The sequence below is a fragment of the Sturnus vulgaris genome, chromosome 4 (genome assembly GCF_052056855.1).
Source record: "Sturnus vulgaris isolate bStuVul1 chromosome 4, bStuVul1.hap1, whole genome shotgun sequence".
Classification (NCBI taxonomy): domain Eukaryota; kingdom Metazoa; phylum Chordata; class Aves; order Passeriformes; family Sturnidae; genus Sturnus; species Sturnus vulgaris.
Window position 1 is genome coordinate 22,519,580 of NC_142246.1, and position 12,380 is coordinate 22,531,959.

General features: G+C 41.2%; 1 protein-coding gene across 2 annotated transcripts; it reads left to right on the plus strand.

The window, feature by feature from the left end:
* The first annotated feature begins 2 nt into the window (after nt 1–2).
* Nucleotides 3–9,246, plus strand: LIAS (lipoic acid synthetase). Of its 2 annotated transcripts, none has more exons than XM_088163283.1 (11): nt 3–154; nt 1,229–1,401; nt 2,047–2,140; nt 2,887–2,967; nt 3,201–3,357; nt 4,197–4,254; nt 5,309–5,437; nt 5,765–5,910; nt 6,172–6,242; nt 6,996–7,107; nt 8,052–9,246. In XM_088163283.1, the coding sequence occupies exons 1-11, from the start codon at nt 77–79 to the stop codon at nt 8,102–8,104; spliced, it is 1,152 nt and encodes a 383-aa protein (XP_088019409.1). In that variant the 5' UTR covers nt 3–76; the 3' UTR covers nt 8,105–9,246. The 2 variants fall into 2 exon arrangements, with proteins under 2 accessions (XP_088019409.1, XP_088019410.1); XM_088163284.1 differs by lacking the exon at nt 3–154 and adding an exon at nt 842–981.
* The last annotated feature ends 3,134 nt before the right edge of the window (nt 9,247–12,380 follow it).

The following is a 12,380-nucleotide window of genomic DNA, read 5'->3' on the forward strand; positions in this document are numbered from 1 at the left end:
TCATCGCGTCACGGAGCCGTCCACTAGGCAAGAGTAGCCGAGCTGGCCGAGCGCGTCGATCGGGCTGGGTGTCGCCATGTCGCTGCTGCTGCCGCGGGGCCGGTGCGGGGCTGTCGCCGCCCGGGGGCTGCTGGTGCCGCGAGGCCGGGCCCGGGTGAGTCGGACCGTGTGCCCTGGAACCGCCGGCAGCAGGACGGGCCGGGCGGGCGGGAAGCGCTGTACGGCAGGGCAGGAGGAGACACTGTTGGGTGCACCGCGGTGCCGGTGCCGAGCGGGTCTGTGGTGGTGGCGGCGCGGGACAGGGCGGGGTGGCCGCGGGCAGAGCCCGGGAAGGAGCGTCCCAGCCCCGCACGGGCACATGATTCCCCAGGACACCGATATCCGGCCCCGCTTCCACGGGACAGTGCACGGCAGCCACCGGGAACCATGGCAACGCCGCTTCCTGCGGCCCCCAAACACTGGAGTAACCCACACAATGCTTTTTCACGAATCTGTTAGGTTGGAAAGACCGCTGAGATCATCGGGTCCAATCTGTGACCCAACACCACCCGGTCAGCCACACCATGATACTGAGCCACATCCAGCCTTCCCTTAAACACCTCCAGGGACGGTGATGCCACCACCTCTCTGGGTAGCCCATTTCACTGTCTAATCACTCTTTCTGGGAAGAAATTCCTCCTGATGTCCAAACTAAACATCCCTTGGTGCAGCTTAAGCCCATCGCCTCTCATCCTGTCGCTGGTTACGAGGGAGAAGAAGCTCATCCCCACCTGGCTGCAGCCTCCTTTCAGGCAATTGTAGAGACCAGTCAGTTGCCCCAAGCCTCCTTTCCTCCAGGATAAACACCCCCAGCTCCCTCAGCTGCTCCTCACAGGCTTTGTGCTCCAGACACTTCCCCAGCTCCAACCCCCTTCTCTGGACACACTCCAGCACCTCAACATCTTTATTGTGAGAGCCCCAGAAATGGACACAGGATTTGAGGTGTGGCCTCACGGGTGCTGCGTACGGGGGAACTTTATGTTACACTGTATAACTTAGTGTGGTGTTATGATAGATAACTCTTATTTAATGTGGTTTAAAATAAAAATATAATTATACATTTAACTTAAAAGCCGTTGGGAAAATGCTTATACAAACCTTGTGTTAACCAGCAAAAGGGCAAATTGTTATTTAGTGTATGATGGCAGCATGTTCGTTATTAAATAAATTACAATTTTGCTTGTTTTAGGTGTCAGGAAACTATTTGTGCAACCAGTATGGAACATCAGGTTCTTTGCCAGGGGAAAAAAAAGAGTTTCTGCAAAATGGACCAGACTTACAGGACTTTGTCTCTGGAGATCTGTCAGACAAGAGCACATGGGCTGAGTATAAAGGCAATTTAAAGCGTGAGAAAGGAGAAAGGTAATAGTGATTTTCAACAACTTTAGTTGCTTCCTAGCACAATGTTGCATATTTAGTTATAACTACAAAATGTATGCTGTATATCTCTATTACATTCTGCCCTACTGTGTTGCAAACTTAATGATTATTCAAGAAAGGATAAGTGTCATTAACTTCAAATCCATAACAAAATGTGGAGACGTGGTGGTATTTTCTTGAGTGTAATTAAATTACAAATATGCATCAGTAGGTGAATGTGTTGAAAAAGTACTACTGGTAGAGAAAGCAAAAAAGGAAGACAAGTTTAAAAAATGTTATAACCCCCATATTTTCAGTTACAGATTGGTCAGACTTTGTGATAACTGTAATATCTGCTGCCATTAATTGTTGCAGTCTCCAGTGTGGCACTGTTCAATCCCTCTGCAACAGTGAACAGTTCTAAACATTTCCATGACACCAATTCCCATGCTTGAATCTTGGAGTGATGATGAACAGGGAAGAGAAGTCTGGTCTGGCCATGAATGATGTTAGCATTAATTGCTGAGTTGCATCAGTTTTCAAGGGACCTTTCCTTGTTGGGATGTGTAACAAATTAAAACAAATCTATTAATGAAACTTACCATGTCAGTAGTTAATTAATAATTGTGTTTGCTTGGTGTTATTCAGGCTGCATCTTCCTCCATGGCTGAAAACAAAGATTCCCATGGGAAAGAACTATAATAAACTAAAGAATACCTTGAGAAGTTTAAATCTTCATACGGTAAGTCTGGCACCAGTGAAGTGTTCCTGTAGAAATAAGGCAGATTTTACATTTTTGTCTGTGGAGGACAGGTAGAGATCATGTCTTGCATGCTCTTCAGTGCTGAAACCAAGCCCAGTGCTGATCCTTTTTGCTAACAGTGAACTTTACCCCTAAAAAATAAGGGTAAATGCAACAGATTTAGTGTTTTTCCTACTGTGATTTTAAATACTGGGATTTACTACTTACATCACCAGAGATTAGAAGATGGTATATGCAACTGGTTTTAGTGGAAACACACACAATTTCAGAGTTACATACTTGATTTTCATGAAAAGAAACTGCATCGATTTCATTAATTGTACTTTCCAGATAGTAAAAAGCGGTGGGAATGCATGGATGGGAATTTTTTCATTTTTTCAGACTAAGTTCATGCTTTAATGAATCACATACTTTGTGAACATTTTATCAGTTCTTGAATTTAAAATATTAATGATAGTCTGTGCTAATTAGTAAGACAGTTATGTGGCTGAGCAGTTTTTGCAGTTTTGAAGTAGAAAAAAAAATGGTAATGCATATCAGGAAGCAGTTATCTTCCTATCTGTTCTACTGACTTGTTAAAAACAGCAGGGAACTGTTAACCTCAATTATCACAGAAGGAATTATGTTTTGTTTGTAGGCTACTATTAAAATCCATCAATAATATAATAATTATTTTCAAAAATAATATGGAAAAATCCAGATACAGTACAGCCTTTCACCTTCAGGTATGTGAAGAAGCACGTTGTCCCAACATTGGAGAATGCTGGGGAGGTGGGGAATATGCCACAGCGACAGCTACTATTATGGTAAGTCATTAACCATTTCTTGAGTGTTTTGTTAATGTCTGAGCTGTTTGTACTTTATTGTTGGATCTCTGCTGTAGTGGAGGGGGTTAGTTACAATAAATTTAGAGTAAAGCACTGTCCTCGGTTTTTTTGCTTACTGTTAGGATTTATCTGATGTAACTTATGTAGTTGTTTCCCAGTTGAGCAAGAGCAATATGTACTGTGTAAATGTAGGGATGTCTTTCATGTTCCAGCTGATGGGTGACACGTGCACCAGAGGCTGCAGATTTTGTTCAGTAAAGACTGCAAAAAACCCCCCTCCGCTGGATCCGCAGGAGCCTTACAACACAGCCAAGGCGATCGCGGAGTGGGGCTTGGACTACGTGGTGCTGACGTCCGTGGACAGAGACGGTGAGTGCCTCGGCTCTCCTCACGCCACTCGGAGCTCTCTCCGGTGTTCCCTGACTACACACGTGCCCCACGAACATTGATCTGCTCAGCTGCCCAGCAGCACTGTTTTAAAGGAGACAACAGTGCTGAAACTTTGCACAGCTCCTACATATTCTTAGGATTTCGCCATGTCTGATGAAGTACAACAGAAATTACACCGTTAGTAAGCACCAATAAATACTACAACACTAAATATTTTATAACTAATTTTTAGCAGAATGCATGCATATACACCATATTCTATTACTTGGATAGCAAAAACACAAACATTCATATACAATACCATTACAGAACTTCCTTCCAAACACTAAACCTGGAATGCTATATGTAACAAAACTGAAAGTTGTGTTTTCTTAAAGAAATAGGAAGCAGCTCCCTTGCAGTAGCTCCCTTGTGGTAACGCCATATATGTGAGGAAAGCCATTGTAAAAACTGTTCAGTATGATGGAAAGTCCAATGGCTTCAAAGGGGCTTAAAAGAGCACTAATATACACTTCTCAATTCTTGTACAGCTGTTTTTCAGACCAGAACCATAAATAGGTAAAGCCATTCTGTGCTCAGGGAGACAGGGAACCTAGAGACAGGTAAATCTGATCTCTGTACTAGACAATCACAGCTAGACTTTGTGTAGAGGCTTGGTAGGATATTTTTGTAAGCCCTTGGCATAAGTGATAAGACTCGGTTTGACTGCTTTATTATTTTGCATTTAAGGTTTGAATCTGATGGGTTTTTTGGCTTTGCTAATAAGTAAATACATTTATTGAACTGAAAGATTAACTGAATAATTGAAATGCTTCTAGATATGCCTGATGGTGGAGCGGAACACTTTGCAAAGACAGTCTTGCATCTGAAAGAAAGGTACGTTATTGATGTATTACTGTTAAAACTTTAGAATGTGGTACTGCCTGTAGGTCAAAGGTCCTTTAGGTGGACTATTCCAGAGGCCATGCAAATACAAAAGTCTGCCTCTAGCCTCTCTGTGCCCCCTTTTTTTTTTCCTTTCTTCATCTTTCTCATAGAATGGCCCCAAACTGTTTTGAATTTGCATGCATTTCCAATTCATCCAGGCCTATTTAAAGTTAAGCACTGGATTCTTTCTTTGAGCAGACATCTGGTTTACCAGGAAATGAATACATTCTTCTGAGGTATGTTCATTCCTGAGGCGTGGGACTCAAACACAGCACAGTTAGGTAACATTATCACCATGTTACTGAAGGAGTCTGGTTTCTCATTCAGCAGTGATCAAATTGCTTTTCATTTTGCCTCAGTGGCCATTTCCAAGACACTGATTGTACCTTCCTTGCTTTGCCTGGCTGTGCTGCCTTCGCCCTGTGTCAGTGTATGCCATTTGACAGCACACTTCTCTGCCTGCAGAATTCATTTGTATAACCTCATTTAAGTCTTTATCCAGTGTATCTTGGGGATTGAAGGGTTCCTGCAGTTTTCCCTACCTGCCTTTTTGAGCTGAAATCAGACTCCTGGACACCAGGACTAGATTCTAGACTCAGTCTTCTCATTCCAGTGGCAGAATTATAGCTCCTATGTATTTTGGAGTTATGATCTTAAACAAAACATCATGTGTTCAATTCCCGGTTTTACTGATGTGAGCTGAAATACAGCAAAAGCCAGATAATAGATATAAAAGCAATTCCAACACTCTCGAACATTCACGTGCACTGTTTATATATTATTTTTTGAATGTGTCTTTGTTGCAGGTTAACTAAACAGGAGTTTGTTATGAAGTGTTTGCAGAAACCTATTGGTTTAGAATTATCCTGAATTAACTTTGTTTGCTTATTTGAGTGTCATGTCTTCACTAAAGGGGGTTTTGAGGTTTTTTTGCTATCTTGAGTTTTTTAGCAACAGTGATGCAAAATGCCACAGGTCTGTTCCTTTTGTCTCTCGTTTTCAGGAACCCAAAAATCCTGGTGGAATGCCTAACTCCTGATTTCCGAGGGGACCTTAAAGCAGTGGAGAAAGTCGCCTTGTCGGGGCTGGATGTGTATGCCCACAACGTGGAGACGGTGCCGGCACTGCAGAGGTGAGCAATGGCTCTGGGTGTGCGCGGAGCGGAGCGGGGCCGGGCCGTGGGCCGGGGGCGGGGCCGGGCCGTGGGCCGGGGCGGGGCCGCTCCCGTTCCCGACCTGCCCCGCGCGCGCGCCGCCGAGCCCGCCGCCGCCGGCAGGGGGCGCGCGCGGCGCGGCCGTGGGTCGGTGCCGCGGCGCCTGAGGCGGGCCCGTCCCCTCGCCGGTGTCCAACTGCGCGGCCAAAAACCTCAGCCCTGCCACTTGGCAGAAATTGTCCTGGCGTCTCTGACTTCTTGTGCCTTTCCACGTGTTTTTCCCCCTTGTGTTGGAAATGTGCGAAGGAAGGTCCGCGACCCCCGAGCCAACTTTGAGCAGTCAGTCCGTGTGCTGAAACACGCCAAAGAGGTCCAGCCCGGCATCATTTCCAAAACCTCCATTATGCTGGGGCTAGGCGAGACGGACGAACAAATATATTCCACAATGAAATGTAAGTTGGTGTTGAAATAAATGCCAGAATTCACAGGTACAAATTTTACTGTGTTGGAAAACAATTGTAAGCATCTACACGCAAATCAGTTTGTTGGTGCAGGAAATGTTTTCCAAGTTCCATTGAAAAATAAAAGTTTGATTAAAAAAGATGGAATTTCTGAAATATTTTGTCTTATAGCTTTCAGATTCAATTTGACAGGTAAATCCATTATTTCCCTTATGATCCTTCTGCCACTAACAAGCAATTTTTTTTTCACAGTATTGCGGGAAGCAGATGTAGATTGTTTGACCCTAGGACAGTATATGCAACCAACCAAACGTCACCTAAAGGTAAACGTGCCTTTAATTTACAGGCAGAGTTATGGTCCATAACTTGCACAGTCATCCTTACTCTAACTGCCGATGTTGGGAAAAATTTCCTTCCTTGTTTAGCCTGACAATGATTATCTGTTAGGGGCTCTTCACTAAAAATTACCTCAGCTATCTAACCCCTTCCATCTTCTGCAGACTTCCCAGTGCTAGTTTGTACAGTTAGCCAGAGAGACAGCTGGAGCTGAGGCATGATTCTGGAAAACAAGAGCTTCAGTGTATGTCTCAAACATAATTACTCAAGCCAGCACCCCTTCATTGTCTTACAGGCTCTCCCTTAATGGTGCCACTTCAGCTGGGAAATTTACCATTTTTTGCTTCTGTAATCTGTCCAGAAATTTGCTCACTGTTCTGTTCCTGTGTTTCACTGAATTAACTGTTAGTGAAGAGATTTGTAGGACTGTTGTGGTTTTTTACTTGGACAGAAAATAAGGTTTGCTCGAAAGGACCATTCAAAAACAGAATAAAGAAAATCATAAAGCAGCAACTAGAAATTAAATTCTGAACTTTTCAGCCAAATATGTAAAGCAAATAAAATACATTTGTTTGGTAGAAAGCAGAGCAAAAATGCAGTTTGTGACTTTACTGATGAAAGCTTTTTTGAAAGTGAAAAATTTTGAACTTTTAATATAACTGTATTTCATTTCACTATATGCTAGCTATAGCAATTTCCTTTGCATTAATACCTGAGCAAAATTAATTCTTGTCCCCCAGGTCGAGGAATACATAACTCCCGAGAAGTTTAAGTACTGGGAAAAAATAGGAAATGATCTTGGATTCCATTACACTGCTAGTGGGCCTTTAGTGCGTTCCTCCTATAAAGCAGGTAAATTACTGAAAGACATTGGATTATTTATTTAGCATGTAACATTTTATTGTACAAAACTAAAATGGTGAAGTAATGTGCAACAAAGCTCACCTTATCTCAAGGACACCTCATATAGTTATCTGTATTTCAAAAATTATTTACACTATTTCCTATAGGTCATCCAAATGCATCAGTATGACAGTAATTAGTATTTGTACAACTGCAGTGCTGCTTAACCTAATTTTTCTTCCAAATCTATTCTGTACTATATTTAATGTGTGAGGCAGGATAATGGGTACCAAATTTTCAAGTTTTCCTTCACATTCTGTCTCTTCTGGGTTCAATGAGGTCCTTGGTCATTTGTGATACAGTTTTGTTGCTTTAGGCAGAATTTATTTACAGTGCTTTAAAAATAATTAGAGACACTTACAGCAGTGCTTTTTCTGACACAGCATTGGGTATGAAATAGCAGTTGATATTAATGGAACTTGTGTGTAATTGCAACATCCAGCTTTCTCCTAATGAAAGAGCAGAGAAGACTCATCTGGGGTACTGTGCTGCTCAGTCTGCTTTAATGCCAGCTCAAACAAAATTTATAGCAGGTTTCACTATAACTTGCTGATGCTTTATGAAACAGGAATTAAATTTTAATTAAATCAATTCACTTTTTGCCTATTGTAATGCACAAAGCAACAGAGCTATTTCATAAAACTGGACAGGAAGAAAATCAGGATTTTGTGAGTAGAGGGGTTGTGTGTTGGGTTAGTTTTGAGGGTTTTTTAGAGCCTTGCTGTATGTATTGGAAATGCTGTTATATAGAATTTGATTCCTATAAAATAACTGGTGAAAACAATTGTGTTGTAGAATAGAACAGTCATGTTAAATAAGAATGTATTCTTTTGCCTTATTTTATTGAAATACCTACAAATCATTTTGGTGTTTATTTTTTCACTTTTAATTAGGTGAATTCTTCTTGAAGAACTTAGTAGAAAAAAGGAAGACAAAAGCCATCTGAAAATGGGAGTGAACCTATTTAAAGCAGCCAGTTATAAGAATCGTTTTTTCAGTGCATAATTACACTCAGTTCCAGAAATGCAGAAGAACAGATGGTGGCTATATGAATAAACTTACTATCTTTCCAGAACAATTTTTCCTCATCAAAACACATTATTTTACCTCATTTCTCCTGGCAAGGCTACAACAACGGAGTACTTCTAGTGTTCAGCAAAAAGACAGAAGATAGAACCGATTTTGAAAGAGTGATGGAACTGAGGTGGACGAAATAAACATAGGCTGGGAACAAAGACTGGGCAGATTTATAGATCTGCTACAACAGTCAACATTGCTGCAGTGAATACCTGTGAAGGTGCTGATAGTAATTTGAAAGGTACTGATACTTTGGTGTATTTTACTATTATGTAACATAAGCTTACAGGGGCTCTGGGAACTATAGGAGTTCTGAACAAAGACTCTGTACATGATAATGCACCAGATTAGGGCTTTCTTGACCCAGAGCAAGTATAGAGATACTCCTTAAAAAGACGGTATCTCTTACCTGCATCAGAGAAAATGAGCTGTACCATTTTGAGAGCTAAAGCTTTTCCAGAGCTTGCATGTCTCCAGGTGTGGGCCTTGGTATATACAAAGTATCAAGCTAAAGAAAACAAAATGTCCTTTCTGGCAAGACAATTAACCTTGTGTAGATTTAATTTAAACCATTTGGAAAATCAGAGTTGGTGTAGGAGGATATATTGAACTAATTTATGTACATGACTGTTACAAACCCCACTGAGCTACACAGATGCTTCTTTAGTACTGAGTATGCAGAACTGCTGCTATTCTGTACTGTGCTCCTATTGCATGGCTATTGTCTTGTCATTAAAGGAAACTTAAAACCCCAGTGGTTGTGTTTGGTGGGTCTGGTTACCTGCCCCTTGAGGCTTGGTCTGGCTGCTAAATATGAATACAGAGAAGCAAACCACAGTGTAGGTGAAACATGAAATCCACTGCATATCACATTAAGCTCAAGCAGAAATAAAAACATGGCATATGGTACATTAACAGCTCTACTTGCCTCTCTTTACAGCAATAATACCAATGATTGTCTCTCCCTAATGCTCAGCTATGGACATTAAATACCATCTCTGAATAACTTCACCTGTATCTTTGTGAAGTTTTTTTGGGAAACATCCTAGGACTTTGCTATCTGGTCCCAAACTCTCATCATGCAGGTAATTCTATGACTGGCTCTAGTATTCTGAACTACTGTTGTCAGTAGAAAGAGAGTGGACCCTGCACACCCACCAGCTTAGAAAGATGACAGAAGGAAGACAGCTACCTAGCAAGAGAATATGTAGGAGAAACTTGTATGAACATAATATTATATCACTGAGACCAGTGATGCACAGCTGACACTTCAGAAAATGAAGCACAGCAATATTAAAGCATTATGAAGACAAAACTTTAACCAAGAAGGAATGTACTAATTCACCAGTGTAAGGGGAAGAGAAATGTGAGCCATGAGGAACAAAGGGGAAAAACAATAAACAAAAGAATAGCTGTACTTTGTAAGGGCAGAGGCAGGCAAGGCTGTTGTTTTTTTAAAATAAACAATATTATTAATAAATTTAAAAAATGAAATTAAAAGGTCTGATTGTTAGTCATGGAAAGCCCAGGTATTTTTTTCAGCCAAAAATACCTTGCTTCAGCTAAAGTATACTTGATTACTAGAGCAGGGGAAGGCTATCAACCATTCCAAGGAAATTCAGCACTCCCTCCATGCAGCAGACAGAGAAGGTTGCAACATCAACTCCAGGATACCCACACATTTAACAGCTGCCAGCCTTTATTAGAGCTCCTACTGTAAAGAACGGTTTTGACTTGCCTACAGAGCAGATTTAACAGAATATGACTAGCTTCTGCCAAGTTACTGCTCTTTCAGCATATCAACACCAGAAATAAAGAGAAAAGAAGCTCTGAGCAATACAGCCATTACCAAACTGGAAGAAGAGAACATTGCACAGTGACTTCTTTACAGTGAGAAAAATAATGTTTCTTGAAACACAGTCCAATACTGCATCATGTTAAAATTATCTTGTGAGTTGCTGCTGGGTGGTTCAGAAGATGATCTCATGCTTGCTCTTACACAACTGTCTGGTACCCAATGTCAGAAGCTACACAAGCTTTTCTAGCTGCATACTTTGCTGTGGATTCTAGTGAAAATCACACTTCATAGATTGGAGAGGGTCTTTGCCTGTTTTTTTTCAACAATGTTTGGGGACAAGCCCCGAAGGTCTTTTCCTAGTTATAAATTCCTGCTCATTACAGGCTTTTAACTTCCCCTATTGCCCATTCAGTTTTTCCATAACTATATGTTAAAGCAGCAAACTCTCACAAACATGCTTTTTGTAATTTAGCACAGGTTTCATGAAAAGTTTCATGTTTGGTGACATTTTCGTTTTGTATGTCAATCACATCATTCTGTCAATTTGTTTCACAAAGCAGCTATAAAATATTTTAAGAAACTAATCATCCTTACAAACAAGGAAGACATTAAACTGAGTTTTGGGACTAAGATTTAGAGTTAACATAGACACTTCAAAAGAATGAATCGTCTTTCTGGCATCATCACATCAGTCTACTACATTGTCTGAAACGTAATTAAATGTTTCACAGAGAATTGTTGTGCCTTGCAGTAACTTCAAGTCCTTAGGTGAACTGAACACTGGCTTTACCAATTTAAAAACAGTTTTAATTTTTTCCTTGAAGTCACCACAGGAAATGGTGTCAATATTGGTGTCACCTCCATTAAAAAAGTGTCAAGCATTTATGCTTCTTTACTACATGTGGTAACTCATTACAGGTGTTCAACTTGGAGCAAAAATTTTAGCTTGATTCCAGCATTCCTAAATCAGATCTCCCTTATGCCTTCCTGCATTGCCCAACAATTAAATTTCAAGTTTAGCTGTTGAACAAGAATATAGCATTACAAGAACCTCAAATGAGAAGCATAAACTTTTTGGCCAGTACAGAATCTCACCCTTAACTGCTCCTCTAATAAAGTAGTTCTGGTCAAACGTGTGTTCTATTCACTTGGAATATTCTTGAGGCTGTTGTATTCCTGGAACCAGAAGAGTTTTAGCTTCACAAAAACATGAACATACTTACTCAGAACAAAAACATTACATCTTGCCTGGCACTTACAATTTGTCCGTGTACATCTTGGATAAGACTCAATTTTTGCATTATGTATCATACTACTTCTAGACTTGTATTAAATCCTGATTTTCTTCAGCTGTTGTATTCACATTTTTGAAGTGTAAAGCAGTATTACCATGGGATTGCAGGTAAAAAAATTTTCAGAGGACAGGAGTCTGTTGGTCACATTACACAATTCTCATCGTGAACGACATGCTGTAACACTCATACACAAAGACTCAATTAAACAAAGACCCTTACATGGACTACTCAAGCCTTTGTAATAGGAACACAGATCATCTCCAGTTCTTATTTCCCAGATAACTGGCCATGGCTTATGATTCATGGTGCTGCACAAGCTTCTGAAATTCTTCCTTTTGGCCTGTGGTAAGGTTCTCTGGCATATATGCAAGGTATGTATTGCTGTAACCTGAAGGAATGCCCCACTGGAGTCATTCCCCCAATGCCCGTTGATTCCAAGTTGATTCTAAGAAAGCAAAGGAAATGCCAGTACTAGTTTTGCCTCTTGCTGCTCTTGAGACAGGATCTGCTGCTCCCCCTTTGCTAAGAGAGCAAAGTGGTAGTGATCCCACTTGAATGAACTTGGCCATTCTTTAATATCTTTAACCCAAAAGTCACAATTCAGGCTTTGACTAATTCTGCAGGAGAAAACAAGGCTAGCAGTAGGGGTAACAACACTCTTTTTCCATCTGTTTGGGATGGCTTGTGAAAAGCCACTGGAATCTCTGGGAACACTTGCACATCCCTAAAAGGAGCAATACTTCACACAAGAGTAACAATTCATCATCTGCTTCAAACTGATGACGACAGGTACTACTGATGACAAAGGCACTACTATTAGAGGTGTGTGCAAGTTTCAGAAAGGCATCCTGATTTTCTGACCCCTCCACTCACCCTCCTGGTTAAGATAGGCCCTGAAGCAGTGCTGTGCTAACCTTAACAGTCAAGGACGAGATCTTTGGAGTACAACTTGTCAGCACAGTCTTATTCCCAAAGAAGCAGTGACCAGCCTCCCCGTCAGGTGCTACAGGGCCAGAGGTAGCCAAGAGGACACACCTGCAAAACCAGGGTGA